Below are 20862 nucleotides of genomic sequence, written 5' to 3' on the forward strand. Positions count from 1 at the left end.
TATCTCTGTTTCTTAAAGTTGATTTCAGGTTTTTCCTGTGTTCCAACGCAGACATTTGAGCCTATATATTTCCCTTTATGCTGATTTGCCCGTATCCCATTACTACTGATACTCGGTTTTCATCTTCATCCAGCCCAAAGCACTTTCTAATTATCTTCATGATAGATGCCTATCCTGGTTCCAGGGGCACCTGTCCTAGAGGGCATCTGTCCCCTGTCCCATCACCCAGGACATGGTCTCCCCTAAAGAAGATTCGAGGCGCATCTGAGCTGGAGGGCCTCTGTCCCCTGTCCTGTCACCCGGGGCATGGTCTCCCATGGAGAAGCTTCCAGGGGCACCTGAGGGGCAGTGCATACGCTGCTACCATTCAGTGGTCTGTTCTATTATACCAGTGTTTGTACCCTCAGGATTTTAATTTATGAGTGAGACTCAGTGGTGACAACATAGAAAGAACTTATTACTGAAATTTCTCAGGAGAAAGGGGCCTACCACACCAAACAAAACCACACAGGGACACAGCAGTTTGGGTAGGAGGCAGAAAGGAATGAAGGGAGGGAGCCAGAGTGTTTGCCTTAGTTTCCACCAGAAGGACAAGGCAGGACAGGGCAAATAACTTTGATTAGCTGGTTTTAGGAATTCTGGTGGGCTCTGGGCCCTAGAGCCTGGTTGTCTGGTACCTGGCCCTGTGTAGATTCAGGGCAGGGAGCATAGTGGCTTGGTGTGTGAGAGTTGATGACTGGTCGTAGACTCTGCATTAGAAAATTTGCTTATGAAAGAAGAACCCTTTGCTGTCTCTAAGACTTTGCTAACCTGGATAGGGATTGTCCTTCCCCCATTCAGAGAGGACATAAATGCCAGAGCATGAAAAATGCACGAGATAAGAAAATAGAGTTAATACAACAGGCACTGTGCTGAGTGCATACCAGATAGACCAATCTAGAATCTGAGACAACACAGTAAGCACACCTCCGGGGGTCAGATTTGTCAGGTTGCTTGACTATGTGTGCTGATTCTATATTCTTGCTGATGGTTTTCTAGTTTTTCTGTCCATTATAGAGAGAAGGCCACTGATATCTCCTGCCAGTATTGTTCAAGTGTCTCCGTTCATTCTGGCAGTTTTTGCCTTGTGAGTTTTGAGGCTCTATTATCAGATGCATATATGTTTATCATTGTCATATCTCTGCAATAAATTCAATTTTTATTATTATAAAGTGTTCCTCTTTTTATAGTAGCACTTTGTTTTATACTTTATTTTCTATTTTTTGATTATAAGTGCTTCAGCTCTCATTAACCATAAGAGACTTCACAGGTGTATCATTTCTCAGGCTTTTGATTTTAATCTATTTTGTCTTTTTTTACATGTTAATCTATTGTGTCTTAATTTAAACTAGTCTCTTGTAAATGCAACTTTTATTTGTTTATTTTGCTTTTTTGTTTGGTGACAATCTCTGCATTTAATGGGAGTATTTGATGAACTCTCATTTAGTATTATTTTAAATTGCTTTATACAGGTCTGTCATTTTGCTATTTATTTTCTATGTCCTGCCTTTTGTGTTACTCTGTGCTCCTTTACCAGTTTCTTTTATATTAAATAAATATTTTCTAGTGGTCTGTTTTAATCATTTTTTTCTATTGGTTCTTACTGGTTGCTTATGGGATTACAATATGCATCTTAATTTATCACAATTCCAGAAAAATGTGCAAGTTTTTATTCATTGTAAGTCCATTCACTCTCCCTTCTTGTGTGTGTAGATAGAAAGATGATGAAAAGAGAGAGAGAGAGATGATGGATAGATTGATAAATGATAGATAGATGTGCCTATATGTTTAGGCCTAATGATGTAATGTTATCATTATTTCTTTATATAATCTTAGGTATTTTAAAGAAGGTGAGAGAAAAAAAGGGAAACATTTTCAAAGAGACTTTTACATTAACCCACATATTTATCATTTTGAGTACTTTTTATTTCTTCCTCTTGATTAACAACACTGTCTGGTGTCAATTTCTCCCTCCAATATAGCTCCATTCCCCCCTCCCCATTCTGTGGGCTTTTATTGTTATATATGCTAAATATTTGTTATCATCCAAGCACTAAGATTTTTTTTTAAGAATTTATTTATTTATTTATTTGAGAGAGAGAGAGTGAAGAAGCAAGAAAGGACACAAGCCGAGGGAGAGGGAGAAGCAGACTCCTTGCTGAGCAGGGACCCTGATGCGGGGCTTGATCTCAGGCCCCCAAGATCATGACCTGAGCTGAAGACAGATGCTTAACTGAGCAACCCAGGTGCCCTGGTCTCCAGCAGTAGGATTTTTAATTACAGTTTTATGTGGTTGTTTCCTAAATCAGTTAAGAGCAGATTTTATTGATGTTGTTTTTTATATCTACCTATATAATTATTTTCACTGTGCCTTTCATTTCTTCATATAGATTTGAGTTTCTTCGGGGTAAATTTCCTTCAGCTTGAACAATGTCCTTTAGGATTCCCTGTAAGACAAGTCAGCTCAAAACAAATTCTCTCAGTGTTTGTATATCCAGGAATATCATTATTTCATCTTCATTTTGGAAGGATGGTATCTGTTTCCTGTTTTAATTTCTACCTTCTTACTAATGGTCTCTATTTTGATCGTTTTCATCTATATGGGTCTATATGGATCATTGTTACCATACTTTTAAATCGTTGCTTTTGTATTGAGATGCCTACTGATCTTTTGGGGTGGTATTTAAATTCCACTTAGATAACATACAGTGTACTATTAGTTTCAGGTGCACAATATATAGTGACTCAATATTGTACTTCTGTGCAATGTCCAGTGCTCTTCACAAGAGCACTCCCTATACCCCATCACCTATTACACATATGCCCCATCCCCTCCCCACTGGTAACCATCAGTGTGTTCCCTATAGCTAAGAGTCTGCTTCTTGGTTTGCCCCTTTCTCTCTCTTTTGTTTTCCCATTTGCTCTTTGGTTTTGCTTCTTTAATTCTACATATAACTGAAATCACACCTACCAATGTTTTTTTAATAGGACTAAAACTATATAACAAAAATTACCATCTTAACCTTTATCAGTGGACAGTGTGGTAGTATTAATTATGTACACAAGAGACATTTTTTTTTCTGGTGAGATTGAAATTCTATACCCATTGAACAACAACTTTCCGTTCCCCGTCCCTTGTGCTGCTGGTAGCTACCATTTGGTTTTTTGTTTCTAAGAGTTTGACTACTTTAGGTAGCTCACAGAGGTAGATTCGTGCAGTATTTATCTCTTTGTATCTGACTTATTTCGCCTAGGATAATGTCCTCAAGGCTCATCCATGTAGTAGCAGGTGTCAAGATTTCCTTCTCTTCTGTGGCTGAATAGTATTCCATCCCTATGTACAGACCACATTTGCTTTATCCATTCACGTTCCCATTGCCATCCAGGTTTTCTCTACCTCTTGGCTATTGTAAGTAATGCTACAGTGAACATACTCAGACACCAGGTCACAGATGGCTGTGGGTAGAGGGATCCCAACCAGAGGTCAGCTGGGTTCTCCCAGGTGTGGGCTGGGAGCATCCAGACCCTTGGGCAGTGTCAGAAGGCCAGTGTACTAAAAAGTGCCATCTAGCACTCACGTAAGACTCAAGCATGGGTGGTAATGCACCCAGCCAAGCAGTGGTGCAAGCAGCAGCCAGGGGCTCAGGGACCAGAAACTGGAAGCTCTGCCACACTCTCTCTGGCATGGCTGGTCACTGGCGGTGACCATCCTGGGTCCATGGGCTTAGGCCTGTGCCCATGACCACCCATTTCCACCAGTTGCCCCTTAAGCTCTTTTGTTCTTTTTGAGTGCTTTTAACCAGATTCCAAGTTAATGCTGGTCCTCAAGCACTTTCGTATTGGGGTATTACTTTCAAATGGGTCACTTCTGATGGCTCCCTCCCCCTTCTGATATCCCCTCTGATATCACTCTGAGTGCTCTCGCTCCACTGTACCTCTCCACTGAGGATCTCCTGCCCCTGTAGAGATCCAGAAGTATATAATCTTACATCTCAGGCTGATTTCATGGGTGTTCAGAGTGTTCTGGTAGATATTTAGCTCCATTCAGGGGCCTAGTTGGAACAGGGTCTCCTACTTCTCTGCCATCTTGCCTCTCCTCCTTAAATATTCTTTAAATGTTTGATGAAATCCTACACTGAAGCCATTTGGTCCTAGTTTTTCTTTGTTGGGAAAGTTCCTGGCTAAATATCTTTATGAGTTAGAGATGTGCTCAGAATTTTTATTTCTAAATGATTCAGTCTTGCTAGGTTTTATAGTTGTAAGAATTTACACATTTCTTCTGGATTATCCAGTTTATTGGCATCCATTGTTCACAATAGGCTCTTCTGATCCTTATTATTCTTGTGGTATCAATTGTAATGTTTTTCTTTTCTCATTTCTGTTATTTGAGTCTTCTCCCTTTTTTTCAGTTATTCTAGATTATCTAGTTTGTCAATTTTGTTGACCTTTTTTTAAAAAAAAAACTCTTAGTTTCAATGATTTTTCTATAGTCTTCTATTGTTCAATTAATTTTTCCTCAAATGTTATCTTTCTTCTGTTAACTTTGAGCTAATTCATTCTTTTCTAGTTCCTTAAGGCATAGAGTTGGATTATTTATCTGATTTTTTACTCTTGGTATTTACCACTGTAAACCTCCCTCTTAGCACTGCTTTTGCTGAATCCCATATGTTCTGGAATATCGTGTTTTCATTTGTCTCAATGTAGTTTCTAATTTTGGGCTACATCTTCTTTAACCTTTCGTCAGTAGTTGAATACCTGGCTTGCTTCCATAGCTTGGCTCTTGTAAATAATCTGCAATAAACAAAGGGTATGCATAACTTTTGGGATCAGTATTTTTGTTTTCTTTGGGTAAATACCCAGTAATGGGTGTATGGATTATACAGTAATTCTACTCTTAACTTTTTGAGGAAATTCTATACTGTTTTCCACAGTGGCTGCACCAGTTTACCTTCCCACCAACAGTGTGAGAGAATTCCTTTCCCCCATATCCTCAACAAGACTTCTTATTTCTTGTCTTATTTATTTATTTATTTATCTATCTATTTATTTATTTATTTATTTGACTGGGAGAGCAATAGCAGGGGGAAAGGCAGAGGGAGCAAGAGAAGCAAGCTCCTCATTGAGCAGGGTGTCCAACATGGGGCTTGATCCCAGGACCCTGAGATCATGACCTGAGCCGGGGGCACGTGTTTAATCAAATGATCCACCCCAATTCCACCCATTCTGACAGGTGCGAGGTGGTAGTACATTATAGTTTTGATTTGCATTTCCCTGATGATGAGTGATGTTGAGATCTTTTCATGTGTCTTTTGGCCACATGGATGTCTTCTTTGGAGAAATGTCTATTCAGGTCCTCTGACCATTTTTGAATGGACTATTTGCTTTTCAGTGTTGACTTTTATAACTTCTTTTTATATTTTAGATATTAATTCCTTCTTGGATATGTCATTTGCAGATATCTTTACTAGGTAACATTTTCATTGTGTTGACCATCTCCTGCATTGTGCAATAGCTATCTACTTTGACATGTCCTAATAGTTTATTTTTATTTTGTTTCCATTGCCTTACAAGACATATCTAGAGAAATGTTTCCATGGCTTCTGTCAAAGAAATTACTGCTTGTGTTTTCTTCCAGGATTTTTATGGTTTTACATCTCACATTTAGGTCTTTGATCCATTTGGAGTTTATTTTTGTGCATGGTATGAGAAAGAAGTCCAGTTTCTCTCTTTGGCATGTTGCTTTCCAGTTTTCCCAACACAATCCATTGAAGAAACTGTCTTTCCCATCATTTAGTCTGCACTCCTATTTGCCTGGTCTTGGTTCTTGGCTGCCCAGTACTATGCAAATAGGGTAAAACGGAGTGTCTCCATTTCAGTGGGAGGTCCCTGTCTGCTCACCTACCTGCCTGCCCTGAACCATGACCATGATTAAAATAGGTGTCCAGGTGCCACGTTCAGCCTTGGTGCCCTCTGGTTTTGATTTTGCCCTGGGATCCCCTGACTTCCTTAGGAATTCTGCTGTGAAAAAGCATGCCTGCTGTAACTTGCTTCAGGGTCTCAGTTTTCTGAATCAGGAGTTTGCAGATCATTTACTGACAGATCAATTGATCAATCTAACCTATTGATTGATCTAATCTATCTTGTTTACTGATTAATTGGTCTAATCTATCTATCTGTAATCTACCTATACTCTCCAATACTACCTGTCATTTATCTATCTATCTAATCCATCTATCCATCTATCTATCTAACTATCACCTATCATATGTACCTATCTATCTGCCTATTTATTGATCTATCTAATCTATATGTATTTACCAATCTAGCTATCTGGTCTATCAGTTGATCTCTATTATCTATCTATCATCTAGCTAGTGAGCTGTTGTAACTATCAGTCAAGTCCAAGGGGCCAGGAGCCCCAAGTACACATGAGCATCGGGGGACTTGTGCAAAAGGCATGCAAACCCCAGATGCAGAACACACAGTCTTGGGAGAAACCCCATGGTTCTGTATTCTGGACACTGATTGTTTCCAAGCTGCCATGAGATAACAATAGTTTGTATACTGTGGGCAAAAGAGCACCTAAAGCTGTATTTGGCATTCTACATTCTACAGGAGTTCCATGCCCGTTTTAGCAAAGAATATAACCAGAATGAATAATTTTCTGCAGTGTTCACCTGACAGCTCATAGGGTCAGGGAAGAAAAGAACATCCTTGGCTGCCAGCCTCCATGCCTCCTCATCAAGATGCCTCTGTATTTTTATTTATTTCTTTATTTGACACCAGAGAGAGCACATGCAGGGGGAGCTACAGAGGGAGAGAGAGAAACAGGCTCCTGCTGAGCAGGGAGCCCAATGTGAGGCTTGATCCCAGGACCCCGGGATCATGACCTGAGCCAAAAGCAGATGCTTAAGCAACTGAGCCACCTGATCACCCAAGATGCCTCTTTAAAATTAACTATCATTTTGGTGTTCCTATTTAATGCAGAAATTATTGAGGATATATTCTAAAACTTCCCAGTTGCTAGCTGTTTCTAAACACAGAGTATTAAAATCTCCTACTTGGATTTCCAACACATCCATTTTGCCTTTTGTTTGTTTGTTTGTTTTTTATTGTTTTTGTTTTGTTTTGTTTTTCCATTTTGCCTTTGGTTTCCATCATTTTCTGCCTCCTCTGTGTGAAGTTATAACGTATCACATTTGCATGAGTAATTTGTTCACCGTGACACCGAATTTGTACAAGGCTGTGATTTGCTATCATTTACCATCATTTCCGTGCATCGGTGCCCAGCTGGATTGCACTGGCTCTTGCCAGTGTGTGTCCGCACACAGGAATTCAGATCAGGCCCATCCTCTCTGCATCCAAGGCCACAGTCTTGGAGAACCCTCAGGTTCAGACCCTGGGGAGGCTCACTGTTCCCTCGGTGAGTCTGCTCCCTCAGGCCATCATCCCACCACTTGGCACTTGAGTGGAGTGACCACCAATACCCAGGGCATTACTTCAGCAATTGAGTAACTCACAGGTCATGTGATTTCTTTGTCTACAGTTCCTCCCTTCCCAGGATGTCTGGGCTCAAAGGTCAAGGTTTCAACCCTCTCCTCAACATGCCTGATCTTTTTAAAGAAACAGTCCCCATCCTGAGCCCTGTAGGGCCAGCAGGGTCACCTAATTAGCAACTTACAGAGGCTCTTATCACTTGGGGAACTTCAAGGGCTTTGAAACTGTGCCAGGACCTGGGGACAGAGATCAGCTATGTCCACCATGTGTGCCCTGGGGTGACTTTCCACGTGGCACTGAGCCCTCTCCACTGGGCCCAAACTCAGCTTTCTCACCCAGCTTCTCCCTTCAATGTCAGGGGGATGGCTGAGTCACAGCCGGGCACACTTGCCCCCTACCCATGAGAGGTGCCCAGCACTCCCATTCATGCCCAGGATACACAAGAACATCCTCTCAAACCCACCTCTGCAGTCTGGCCAGGTCTCAGCCTACTCCTGTCCAAGCCTGGAACCTTCCAGGGACGGAGATCAAACCCATCATGCTGAAAGACAGAAGCACAATCACTCTGAGGTTGGTTTGGGGTAGGTTTTCTCACAGCTGTGTCTCCATTGCCTGGAATGGCTCTCAGCATTGGAGGCCAGATATATATTATACATACATATTTTGTCTGCATGATCTTGATGAGGTGATCCAGGGCAGCCCCTAGGTGGGGCTGGCTGCCACAAGGACCAGGCTTGTGTTTATATACATATTGCTACAGAATTAAGATCAACATGTATGTGGGTAGATACATATAGACACAGACGGACACAGTAGAAATACTGTGGATAGATAAATTGATACAGATATAGGCATAAATTGACACAGATTGCAATTGAATATCTATTCATCAATATATTTTGTAATCCAATCAACACATGTATATACAAATATATGGTTGTTTATTGAACTGTTGATTGATAAAGAGGCAAATAAAAAAGTTTTGGAATGTGTTTGGGCAAAAATTGATTCAGGCAGCACCCAATCTAGCAGATTAAAAGTCATGCCAAGGTGCTATACCAAATAAAAGACTTCTGTGAGTAGAAGGGAGTCGCGCAGAGAAAAGCGGCTAGTTATTATAAGGTCACTTTCCTGCAGGGAGAGGACAGCAGGGGTCTGCCGGGCCAATTTGCTCACCAGGGCTGAGCAGCTAATTCCTGACCCATTAGTGTAAGATTCCATTTCTGGAAGAGCTGAAACTGTCATGAACATGTCTGGTTTTGGGGAGCTGGGGCTTAACATAGGCACTGCTTTCGGGGCCTCTTATTTTTAGCAAAATAAAAATGAGTATCTGGAGGTCTACCCACCTAGAATTCAGGCACAGGTGAAGTTCAGGGCACAAAAACCATGCATCTTGGCTCATGTATGGCATGAAAAGGTTAAGTATATAAGTAAGAGGGGAAGATAATGATTTAGGTATAAGAAGAAAGAATTTTGGGATGCCTGGGTGGCTCAGTTGGTTGAGCAGCTGCCTTCGGCTCAGGTCATGATCCCAGCGTCCTGGGATCAAGTCCCACATCGGGCTCCTTGCTCCGCAGGGAGCCTGCTTCTCCCTCTGACTCTGCCTTCCACTCTGTCTGCCTGTGCTCACTTTCGCTCGCGCTCTCTCTCTGACAAATAAATAAAATCTTAAAAAAAAAAAAAACTTTAAAAAAAAATTAAAAAAAAAAAGAAGAAAGAATTTTTTCTCTGTGGAGGAGCACCTGGGGGGGTCTCCATCAGTTAAGCCTTCAGCTCAGGTCACGATCCTGGGGTCGAGCCCTGCATTGGGCTCCCTGCTCCATGGGGAGCCTGCTTCTCCCTCTCTCCCACTCATGCTCTCTCACTTTCTCTCTTTCTCTCTCAAATAAATACAATCTTAATTTTTTTTTCCTCTGTGGAAAGAACCACAGGAAAAACAAAAAAGAAGAACCAGCAAGACTGTGGCTTTGGGACAGCTTTTACCGGGCCCAGGTGTGTGCTTCCCAGCACTCCCTACAGCAAGGTGGACATGCAGAGGGATTTCCAAGACACACACCGAAATCCACAGGGGTAACGTGATCAATTCTGCTGTTCTGGACTGAACGTTTGCCTTCCACCCTTCAGATGCATAAAAGGAAACCCTGAGCCCACGGTGATGGTGTTAGGAGGGGGCCTGTAGGAGGTGATTGGGCTGACGTGAGATCATGGGCCATCCCGTGGGATTAATGTCCATATAGGAGGAGGAAGAGACCAGAGCTCCAGCTCTGTCTCAACCATGCATGGGTCAACAGGAAGGCAGCCGTCTGTGAGCCAAGAAGTCAGAACTCGCCAGAACCCGGCCATGCTGACATACAGCCTCCAGAATGGTGGGAAACAGATCTCATGGTTTGAGCCACCCATCTGTGATATTTTGCTGTGGGAGCCCGAGTAACTAAGACACCTACCCAGGAAATAGAAAATTGGGAGAAGTCACAAAATGCTTTTAGATGAAAAGGGTCATATTTTTTTTTCCTGAAATAAACAATATAATAGCAAACATGTCAGTTAGGGAACATGAAACAAAACATAGATGAGAACCAAGAACTAGAGGAAAGGAGGATTACAGGAGGAATACTGGAACATATCTACCTTTCTGTACATGGTTATTAAAATGCAAAATTCAATTAATAAGGTAGGAGTGGCTAGCTGGTCCAGTCAGTAAGACACAAGACTCAAAAAAAAAAAAATTTTTTTTTTTGAGAGGGTAGGAAGGGGCAGAAGGAGAGAGAGAAAACCTTAAACAGGCTCCATGCCCAGCACAGAAAACTTGACTATCCCAGACGCTGGCCCTCGCCAGGTGGAAATGCGCTATCCCAAACCCATACCTGCTGGGAGGGTGTCACAGAAGACCAGTAGGCAGCTAGCCTTTCCGCCCTGCTGTGCAATACCTGAGTGTCCAAGGAGGCCAGAGGACAGCTGGAATGCTCTCCTCTTCTCAGTGGGGGTGTCTGTCCCTCACCCCCGCACCGGGCTGTCTGCTCAGCAGGGGTCTGCTTCTCCCTCTTTCTCCCCTCTCATGCTCTCTCTCACTCTCACACACTCTCTCAAAATATTGAAAAGAAAAAAAAAAATGCGGCCTCAGAGGCCAGGTTGCGCGGTCTCACCTGGGTCCCCATGGCCAGAGCCAGGCTCCATGGGCACCTGGCCAGCTGGGGCTGGTGAACACATGATGGAGAGGAAGCAGCAGTCTCTGATGCAAACCATGAGGGCTAAGACCAGAGCTTTGTTCACCCTGCGTCCCAACAAGCATCATCAGAGCCTCAGAACTGTGGAGGGACTCTCCCAGAGGCCTCAGAAATGGTCCCTGGGCACAGTGCTCGTGTCCCAGAAGGGTCTACTGGCAGGAGGCCATTTCTAACGGAAACTAGACTTAATAGAACCGGTAGAGATGAAACAAGACAGCGAGTGTTCATGCAATGTCAGAAGGACAAATTCTTTCCAAATGAGATTTCCCTTGTGAGAGTAGTCAGATCATTAGCAGAAGCTGGAGGGAGGCGGGGCCAGAGGGGCGGGGGTTCAGGATCCTTCCTCAGCTTCTATGGCCTTTTGGTACAGGAGTCCACCCCTGCCTCCCTCCAGATGGCCTTGCTGGTCACTCACCATGCTCTTTTCTGCTTCAGACAGAGAAAGGGCTGCCATGGCCTTTCTTGGAGGCCACACCAGGCCAGGGAGGTGACCATGGGGCCCAGGCCGAGGCACCTCCGAGCATCCAGGAGCCCCAGGAGAGGTGGCAGGACCCTCACCTCCTTCCCCGAACAAAACAAGCAAGCAGATAACGCGATCCAGTTCTGCTTTTTATTGGTGTGTCGGTGTGTATACAGCAAGTCCTAGAGGGAACACTAGGGGGTGAAGCCCACCCTCCCCCCACACACACATCCTCTCTGCCAGGCCACGTACTCAGTGAACCTGGGCCAGGTTGTGTTTCTTGTACAACAGTGCCCGCCTCTTTTCTCGCTCGCGCACGAAGGCGCGCAGGCGCGCAGTTGGGAAGGTCACGGCCGCGGGCTGGAAGCCAGCAGGGCCCTCCTCGGTTAGCCACGGGCACTGCAAGCAGCTAGACGCGCAAGGCCGGCCCCTGGAGGGAGGGCAAAGGTGTCGGCTGCTCTCTCGGAGCTGGGGCCGGTTGGGGAAGGGAGGCAGCAAGTGGGACAGGCAGGCCGGGACAGGTGGAGGGGGTTGGACTGCCTTACCACGGGTGAACGCACAAAGCGCTCCGGAGAAAACCCACGGCGCCGCCGGACAGCCCCGCATAACAGCGACTCAGACGGACTAGCCCCTTGCGAAGGCTTTTCTGCATGTCACGTATCCCTTCACTGCTCACGGGGTACTCCGCGCTCAACCTACGCGCGCGGGGGTCAGGGGACTCAGGTCACCCTCGGGTGAGCGTGCGGGGGCACCGGGGACTCTGGGGTCACTCTCAATGGATGGGGCGGCACGGGGATCTGGGATCATCCTCACATGTGTGGGAAGACACGAGATCTGAGGTCGCCCTCGGACGGAAGCCCCACAGGGGCTCCGGGGGCACCGGGGCACCCTGGATGGATCCTCAGTCTCCCGACCCTGCGCTTAGGGGACTCACATGATGAAGGCTGTCACGCCTATGGCCCAGATGTCTGTCTGCGGGACGGCACTCTGACCCTCCAGGAGCTCAGGAGCTGGGGGCCGACAGAAGAGAGCGCACAGAGGAGAGGTTGGGTGTGTGCGGTGCAATGGGGAGGCAGCCAGGACCGGGTAGGGGCTTCCTCCGGGCCCACCCTTCCCCGCCAGGTTAGGTTGGCGCCTGCTCCCTGCGCACCCATGGTCTCCACGTAGTCTTTGAACCTCTCGGGGGGCTGGACCCTCTCCTGGGCGAGGTTTTGGGCGTTGCCCAGGTCGACGACCTTGAGTAAGTTGTACTCGGTGACGATCATATTCTCGGACCTGAGGTCCAAATGCAGAATGCGCTGGGCGTGCAGGTACTGGGCCGCGCTCAGCATCTGCCACAGGTAGTCCTTCACCTCCGATTCCGAGTAGCAGGCCCTGCGGGCGCACGGGGAGGGGGCTCGGCTCTGTTCACGGCAGAGGGAGCGCGGGAATACTGGGCCTTTTTGTGGGCTGGGGAGGGTCTGCTTAGCTCCCAGACCCGGGCTGACCGGTGGGGGCGGGGCTGGGAGGTGGGCGGGGAGGTGTGAGTCGGTCCGCATCCTGAGCCCCTCCTCGCCCAGGCGCCCGTACCGCCCCGCCAGGGCTCCGCCTTCAGGCCGGGCCTCACCTTTCCGCCAGGCAGGGCAGCAGCTCGGGTCCCGAGCACAGCTCCAAGATTAGAACCAGGTGCCGGGGGCTGAGGTAGGCGGCGTGTAGCTGGGCCAGGTGCGGGTGACGCAGGCTCTTGAGGGCTTCGTATTCGCGCAGCACGGCAGTCCTGTCCTCGGGGCGGTAGGGCACTATCTTCGCGGCCAGCGCGCGTCCGCTGGCCTTCTCCCTGCACTGCCGCACCACGCTGAAGCGGCCCCTGGGAGAGGAAGCCCCGGCCGGGCTTGTGAAGACTCCCTACGCGCCCTTCTTCCCGGGGTCAGAAGAGCCAAGCCAGCGAGCCTTGGGGAGGAGGGTGCAGATGTTCCGCTCCAAGCTTGTGTGGATGTGAGGAGTGGGGAGGGAGGCTGGGGTGGGGGCGGGGAGCCGGCAAAGCCAGTGGGCGGCGGGCGGTGGCACCTTCGAATCTGCGTCTGGAAGGCGAAGGTCTGCTTGCTGGGGAGGGGCTGCGCCGGGGGCAGGACACGGCTCTCTTCCTCCGAGGCTGTGGGGGACGAGCCAGTGATCGGGAGGCACCCCTACAGCTCCAGGTCCCCCCAGCATGGTCTCCCATACCCCTCCCCAGGCCTCCCAACCCCCACACTTTGATCTCACTTCCCTTGGGCCATTTGGGGGCAAGGGCCTACCAGTTAGGACAAGCCATCCCAGTCGGTGCTTGTGACCAATGAGGTTGCAGGGCACCCCACTACCGCCGCCCCCAGGCCTTGCAGAGCGGCTCACCCAAGTGGCTGGGCCCTCCCAGGAGGACCTCCTCTGAGGGGCTGCTGTAAGGTCCCATGCCCGCCTTGCTGACACAGGCCGTCCGGAAAGTGTACACGCCACCCCTGGAAAGCTTGGTGGCGAGGTGGCAGCAGTCAAAGACGTCAGAAGCCAGTGTGCTCCAGCTGCCGCCTGAGCCACAAAGGGGTGGGTGAGGGACAGCCAGATTCTGGGGGCGAGAGACCCTTCCCCAAGGGAGCACAGAAGGGCACCCCCTGCCGACCCCAGGGCTGCCTAGGGAGGGCTCCTACCTTCCAGGCTACACTGCACAATGTATGTTACAGGCCCGTAGGACTCCACAGGTTTCCAGACCAGCAGCACGCCGTCGGCATACACCTCCCCAATGTCCGGGCGTGGAGAAGACGAGGGGCGCTCTGCGGGCCCATGGTCCGCAGTCTGAAGGGGGCTCCCCATGACTCCCCACCGCAGTTTGGAGCCCAGCCAGCCCTGCCTCACCCTCCTGCACCTGCTGCCAGGTCCCTGAGCCCACCATCCCCTGGCTCCATTCATGCAGGTCCCCTTCCAGCGCCCACTGCTAGAGGGGCCCAGTGCCGCCTCTGGTGGAGGCCTCGGTCAGTGTCTGCCCCACCAGGCTCCCCTTCCCACCAGGGTAGCTCAGCAGCCCCGCAGAGTGGCCCTGACTGATGGCCCTCTGCCAGCTGCAGAATCCCATCAGAGGGGCCTGTCCCAGACACTCAGCTTCATCCAGCAGCCTTGAAGGACACTAGGTGGTAGGCCACTGTGGGAATCAAGCTAGTCCCACAGCCCCTGCTCTGCCTCCTCTGCTCCCCCTCCTGGGGGTCCCAGTCTGCAGGGAGGACCCAGGGCTTCTGCAACCCTGAAGGGGATGACGGGGGGAGGGGTAGGCATCCCATTCTGTGGGCCTCCTCAGTGAAGGGGACCTGCAGGAACCAACTCACCAAGTGACAGGTGGTCTCCAGGTTCCCCAGAAGCCCCCCATCGGTGTCAGTCCCTGCCCCATCCCCGCAGAGGGGTCTGGTGCAGTCCACTCACCTGCCTTCCGGAGGACAGCCGTTGTGGCCACTGTCCCCAGCGTGTTGCTCACACTGCACGTGTACACCCCCAGGTCCTCGGCCTTTACCACCAGGATGGTCAGAAGCTGGAAGTTCTTGAGTGTGGAGGAGATGAGGATGCGGCTGGTGCTCTCCAGGGTTGCCCCGTCTGCAGGACAGAGCGGGCCTGGGGAGCGGCTCAAAGAGGCACCCTGCCTTGAGACCCTTGCCCTCGTGGGGCCCGTCTCTCTCCATATGATGAGAGCAATGCCCCCAAGGAACACCCCTGCCTTCCTGCCCCCCAGCTGCAGAACACCTCCTTACCTTTGGTCCAGGTGGCCTGTACAGCTGGGTGGGCCGACACTTGGCAGGCCAGAGTCACGGACTGGCCCAGGACCACTGTTTCATCTGCAAGCTCCCTTAGAAATGATGGCGCTAGGGCATGGGAAAGGAGGCAGGCCGGCTTTCAAAAGTGATCCCCAACCTGAGAAAACGCCCTGGACCCCTGAGAGGGGGGATGCTGGGGAAGTCCATGCCTGCTCAGCTCATCTTCAACTAGCACCTCTCCTTCAGGAAGTCCTCCAGGACTCCCCCAGTGCTGGAACTGCTAGTGCCACAGTAATCTAGTTTCCAGCCCCTGTGGGTATCAGCTTGCCCCCTCTACTGGTCTGGGCCCAGGAAGGGGTTGCCTTCCCCCACAATCAGGTCCTCTAGGCTACAGTATGGCTCAGCCCCTGGGAAGGGCACCCACCTCGGTCCCTATTCTTCAGGCCCAACCGGAAGGAAGCCAGGCCTGCCTTCTTCCTGGGGGGACTCTCTTTTTCCAGACCTGCAGGGAAGAAGAGGCCTCTGAAAGTCACACCTGAGGAGCCCAGCTCCCCTGGGAGCACAGGAGGAAGCCCTCAGAGCCATGCACTGTGGGATTCCCATGTGGCAGAAGATCCCAGAGGCTTTTGTGGCAAAGGAGCTCATCTGTGGCAGAGACCAACCCCTCTTGACCCATCAGGATCACTTATAGTTATCTTGCAAGGGCCCCAGGGGCAGCGATGGGGCAGACAGGGCTGTCGTGCTTGGATCCTCTCTGTAGGGGGATCTCCAAGCCTCCTGAGATCCCGGCACTGGGCTCAGATGCACTTGGGGAGAGGGTGAGGCCATGTGGGTGACCTCTGGAACAGCAGCCCCTGTGTGTGGCAAGGGGAGGCAGGGCCCTGGAGCAGAGGGGCCCCTGGTTCACCTCAGCCCCTCTGAGCAAGGGAGGTGAGGTGCCCCTGCCAGGGCAGAGGGCAGTGGGTGAGGGTGCGGGAGTCACCTTCAGGCCTGCCCTTTAGCAGGCGGGAGATGTGGGCCACGGAGGCCCTCACCCTCCGGCGCAGACCCAGCTCCACAGGTTCCTCCAGCAGCGTGTGCCTCCCTGGGAAGTGGAAGAGGCCACCCGAGGGGGGTGACCACTTGCGCTTCCTACTGCCCACAGTCTCTCTGAGCAGGGTCTCCATGTCCTCTGGCTCCTCTGTGATCTGCAAGCTGGCCGATGGGCCCAGTGCACCCGGCCAAGGCCACCCAGCCTCCGGGAACTCCGCCAGCTCCTCCCCAGCCTCAGACTCAGGGGATGGTGGGGGCTCTGGCTGCACAGGCTTGGGAACTTTCCTGAAGATCATGAACTCGAAGGGCAAATACTTGATGTCGTAGAGGTCAGACAGGTTGAGGTAGGCAGGCTCCACCTCTGAGATGTCCAGGGACACCGTGTCAGCCCCTTCTGAGTCCCCAGACAGGTCTCGGATCTGTACCAGGGACACCTGGGAGCCTCCACCGAAGTCCTCCCATGAGCTCAACTCCGGGGAGGCCCTTAGAGCTGCCCCACTGACCTCAGGAGGGGGTGCTGCGCTGGCCTGGGGGGCCGGGCTCTGGGCCCTAGCATCGTCGTGCTCCTCAGAGGACTGAGAGGTGGCCCAGGCCATCCTGGCCCACAGGGGGCCCTGCCCCAGCATGCCCCCCGCGTCCCCGCCAAAGGCAAAGGTGCCATAGCCTGCCACTCCTGCATAGCCCCCATGGCGCGCCCCCACGGAGAACTTCCGTGTGGTAGCCTGCTCCTGAGGCCGCTGTGGGCTGGGCTCGACCTCTGATGTGTCCTCCAGCTCCACGGCCAGGGCCTCCGCATCCTGTAAGGGGCCGGGCTCAGTGCCCACTGGCAAGGCCAGCCCTGGGGCGCTAGGAAGATTTGGCCTCCCAGGGAGAGGAGTGTGCTCTGTTCCCTTCTTAGAGCCTGGCTGGGGGCTTTCTTGGGCTGGGGAGACCAGAGCTGTTGGCTCCCCAGAGAGGAAGGAGCTTAAGTGTGCCAAGTCACCTGTGCACTGCTTTGAAGGGAAGGAGCCAGAAGGTTGTGGTGTAACAGTCTTATGGGGGCCACAGCCTTCCAAGGGATGAATGGAAGGGGCGGGCTGCCCCCCACAGCTGTTCTGACAGGACCCCTCCTGCCTAGTGGACCCCAGGTCGACACCGAGGGACTTTAACAGTCGCGGCCCCTGCTGGGATCCCTCCAGATGCTCCATCTCCCTGGCGCAGGTGACCCCTCCTGGCCAGCCCTCCCCTGAGCCCGCCTGGAGGCCCGAGAGGGCCGGGCCAGGGCACTGCCCTCCGCCACAGGCCTCCGTGGAGGAGCTTGAGGCGTGTGGCTGGTCGAGCTCCAGGGAGCGGCTGCGGCCGGGGGCTCCGCGGGCGCTGGAGCCCGGCAGCCGCAGGGCGGTCTCGAAGGAGGGCGCTTTGGCCACCAGGGAGGCCTGCTCTTCCCGGGCGGCCTCCTCCTCCAGCGCGCGGTGTTCCAGCAGCGGCTCGCGCAGGCCGGGCAGGGCGCCGGCGAAGTAGCCGCCCTGGAGCAAGTGCCGCCGCCGGGCCGGATGCCGCCGGCCGCCCGCGGCGGGACCTCCGCGCTCCGGGCCCTCGCCCGCCTGCTCGTAGAAGAGGCTGCAGACCACGCTGTGCCGGGGCACGCAGCCCGGGGCGCCCATGGGCGGCGTGCGCGGAGGCGCGGCCGCGGCGGCCGCGCAAGCCTCGGTCTCCTCGGGCAGGCTGGCGGACGGGCGCAGGAAGCCGCGCGGGTGCAGCAGCGGCGAGTGCGTCACCGGAGATGGCGGCAGCGACCTGGCCCGGGCGAAGGGGGCCAGCTCGTTGTCAGACGAAGAGGACGAGGTGCTGGACGAGGCGCTGGCGTCGCCGCGCAGGTGCCGGGCCACCCCGAGGGACGGGCTGTCGGGCGGGCCCTGAAGCAGCTCCGGAATGGAGCGCATCACCAGGATGGACTTGTAGCTCATCAGGGAGCGCTGGGGGAGGGTACGGGAGACAGGGCGGCGTCAGCCGCGTACTCGCGCCTTCCCGCTCCTGGTGTGCCCAGAAGGGCACCCAGGGGCTGGGAGGCGCGCCAAGCTCCAGCTTCAGGCCGTACTGCTGTGTCGTTCCGCCCCCGCCCAGACCCGGCGGCCCAGAGAGCGCACATGCCAGCAAAGGGTGAACAAGGCTTCCGGTTTCCCAGGCCCGCCGGGACAAACGTCCATCCCACGGGGCCAGGATTCTCTGGCGGGCCTCCAGGCCCCTCCTTACCTCTAACCCCGCCTAGCGGTTCCCGCCCCCTTCCCCCCAACCCCAGCTCTCCCCTCCCCGCCTTCCGCACCTACCTGCACCCGGCCCCCGCCCCACCACTCCCGGAGGCTGGCCGCTCACCTGCCAGCGGCTGCGGGCCAGCAGGAACTTGAGCTGCTTGGTGTTGATGAAGTGGGCCTCCTCCGCGGGCATGGACCTCTGAAGGGGCCCAGGTGAGAGGGACCGTGAGGGGAGACCCTGGTGCACCCGCTGGTCCACGCAGGCCTCCGTTTCTCTCCCTGGGCAGGCCTGCTGGGGCTCAGCCTACTCACCTTGAACCAGGGGTGGGCGAGGCACTTGGCTGCACTGGGCCGAGCCCTAGGAGGACAGGAAAGCCAGGAGTCAGGCCAGAGGGTCAGCTGCAGGCTCAGGCGTTGGGGAACCCCGAGTGGGGGAAGGGCTGTGCACTCACTCAGGGGCCCTCTGCAGGGCAGCTTTGATGAAGTTCCGGGCATCATCACTGAGGTGGGCAGCTGCCGGGCTGCTCCAGGACACCCGCCCCTCCAGAATGTTCAGGAGGGTGGCTCGGTCACTCTCACCAGCGAATGGGGAGGAGCAGGTCAGGCTAAAAGCACAGACACGCCTTGCCTTCAGGTGTGACCTGGTCTTCTGGATCCATAGGGGGCAGGTGGCCAGGACGAGGGAGCCCCTAGCCCTGCCTGGGGACGGCCACAGTGCCACTGCCATCCAGCCCTGAGAATCCCCACAATGGTCTGAGATTCTCCCAGAGATCCAGGTTCAGCCTGGGACAGGGATGAAGGGTCAGCCTGGAGTACATACCCAGCCTTAGCTTGGGGTCCAGGTGCCATCTACACTGGCAGCATCCCCAGGGCAATAGTAACTGTTATGAGGGGACTTCCACAAACTACCCAGACCCTTTAGGGACACAGTGCACTGCTTTGCCCACTGATTACGCAGAGCTCCTCTGGGACAGGGTGTGTACGAGGAGAGCTCAGCAGGAACCACTTATCAGTTGGCTGACCACTGGTTCCCATAATAGCTGCCCTTTGGGTCCTGGGTCTTTGTCTGGGGAGGAGCCAGTAGTGCTCACGGCCTCCCATGGGCCTGATGCGGGGGCTGGGAGAGCGCTGGACCTGGCTTCGGAGGAGGAGGTGGTGGACAGAGGCGGGGGGCTGCTCACCTGAGGTAGGAGATGACCCCCATGGCCCTGCAGGAACAAAACCACAGTCAAAGGATGTGCTCAGGGTTGAGAAGTGCAGGGGCAGGAGGAGAGGGCAGGGAGTGTGTGTGGGGAACCTGCTGGCCTAAGAGCTCACCAGATGTCGGAGGCTTCACTCACAGGCGTCTGCTCAATGATCTCTGGGGACACAAATTCTGGGGAGCCGTACTTGCTGTACTGTGGCTCTCCTGGGGTGATTTTTTGGGCAAAGCCAAAGTCGCAGATTTTAATGTCTTCCCGAGCAGGGTGCACCATCAGGATGTTGGGGGGCTGTTAGGGAGTCAGGGAGGGGTGAGCCCACGGCAGGGAGGTGACAGGGAGCACTCAGGGCTGTGATGGGACCCCACAGTATGGAACTGTGGGCTGTCCTGGGGGGATTTCAGCTCCATTTGGGGACATCCATTTCAGCTCCAGAAAGAGCTCCCCATCCCCAGAGGCAACAGGTGCTGGGTACCTTCCCCCATCCCCCGCCACCCCCACAGCCAGCAGGCTCCAGGCTCCCACCTGTCCTCCCAGGTCCCTGGGGACCCCAAGGGGGCCACATACCTTTATGTCCAGGTGGAGAACACTTTGGCTATGCAGGTATTGCAGCCCCTCAACCAGCTGCTGGACGTAGACCTTGACCTACATCCAAGGCCAGGGCTCAGGTGGGAGCCATCCCCCATGTCCTCCTCCACTTCCTTACCTCTCCCACTCCCACCTGCAAAGCCTTCTCTTCCCTCCAGCTCTGAGCTTGGGATGGTCCCATGGGGCAGCTATGTGCACAGCCTCCCAGACCCCCCGGGCCCCCAAGGCCAGAGGATTCCTCCAGCCCAGCCATGGATCAGCCTGGCCACAGCAGGAAGCACTGTGTCTCAAGCCCAGGATAGGACAGCCCCAGGCGAGGTAGGGTCTGGGAGGGCCCATCAGGGAGGGGGAGGATATGGGAGGGCTTGGGGAGAGCTCCTGTGGAGTTGCCACACCCCAGGAGCCCTGGGGAACCTCAGAAGCTCTCTGAGCTGGGGAGTGCTGGGGGCCTGTGCTGGCATGGGGAGCAGGAGGCAGCTGGTCACCTCAGCCTCTGTCACCACATTCTTCTTGAACAGACGGTCCAGTAGCTCCTCTGACGAGCATCTGGGGCTCGGATCAAGGAAAGCTCTGGCGTCTGGAACCCACCCAGCCTCACACACCTATGGCAAGTCTTTTCTTGGGGTGGGGGTAGGGATGGGGGCCGTGCTGGGAAGGCAGGGGCTCTAGTTGAGGAGGGCAGGAGGGACAGGGATCCTGAGAAGAGGGGCTGACATCCCTGGGCGGCAGCAGCAAAGTAGGAGGGGAGTGCATAGCGCATGTGGCCCTCCCTGGAGCCTGGATGGGCAGGCAGCCCAAGGACCCTTTAAGGCATTAGGGTTAAGGGCAACCACTCAAGTGGGACTT

The 20862-nt window shown here is 53.0% G+C and overlaps 1 protein-coding gene across 22 annotated transcripts in view; it reads right to left on the reverse strand.

The window, feature by feature from the left end:
* Positions 1 to 11356: 11356 nt before the first annotated feature.
* OBSCN (obscurin, cytoskeletal calmodulin and titin-interacting RhoGEF) overlaps positions 11357 to 20862 on the reverse strand; it is a 142710-nt gene continuing 133204 nt past the window's right edge. For 21 of the 22 annotated variants that reach the window (XM_082724001.1, XM_082723990.1, XM_082723979.1 and 18 more), the window contains 19 exons: positions 20502 to 20562; positions 19996 to 20073; positions 19547 to 19719; positions 19411 to 19437; positions 18682 to 18834; positions 18542 to 18587; positions 18351 to 18428; positions 15949 to 17953; positions 15391 to 15468; positions 14964 to 15074; positions 14641 to 14808; positions 13878 to 14000; positions 13588 to 13758; positions 13267 to 13351; positions 12827 to 13066; positions 12371 to 12594; positions 12155 to 12230; positions 11766 to 11915; positions 11357 to 11650 (listed from right to left, as the gene is read on the reverse strand). In XM_082724001.1, the coding sequence (XP_082580127.1) occupies positions 11473 to 11650; positions 11766 to 11915; positions 12155 to 12230; positions 12371 to 12594; positions 12827 to 13066; positions 13267 to 13351; positions 13588 to 13758; positions 13878 to 14000; positions 14641 to 14808; positions 14964 to 15074; positions 15391 to 15468; positions 15949 to 17953; positions 18351 to 18428; positions 18542 to 18587; positions 18682 to 18834; positions 19411 to 19437; positions 19547 to 19719; positions 19996 to 20073; positions 20502 to 20562 (4225 nt within the window). In that variant the 3' untranslated portion in view covers positions 11357 to 11472. The remainder of the gene's footprint in view (positions 11651 to 11765; positions 11916 to 12154; positions 12231 to 12370; positions 12595 to 12826; positions 13067 to 13266; positions 13352 to 13587; positions 13759 to 13877; positions 14001 to 14640; positions 14809 to 14963; positions 15075 to 15390; positions 15469 to 15948; positions 17954 to 18350; positions 18429 to 18541; positions 18588 to 18681; positions 18835 to 19410; positions 19438 to 19546; positions 19720 to 19995; positions 20074 to 20501; positions 20563 to 20862) is intronic. The other variant, XM_082723998.1, reaches the window with a different exon arrangement.

Source organism: Mustela nivalis (assembly GCF_964662115.1).
Source record: "Mustela nivalis genome assembly, chromosome: 3".
In the NCBI taxonomy this organism is placed as follows: Eukaryota; Metazoa; Chordata; class Mammalia; order Carnivora; family Mustelidae; genus Mustela; species Mustela nivalis.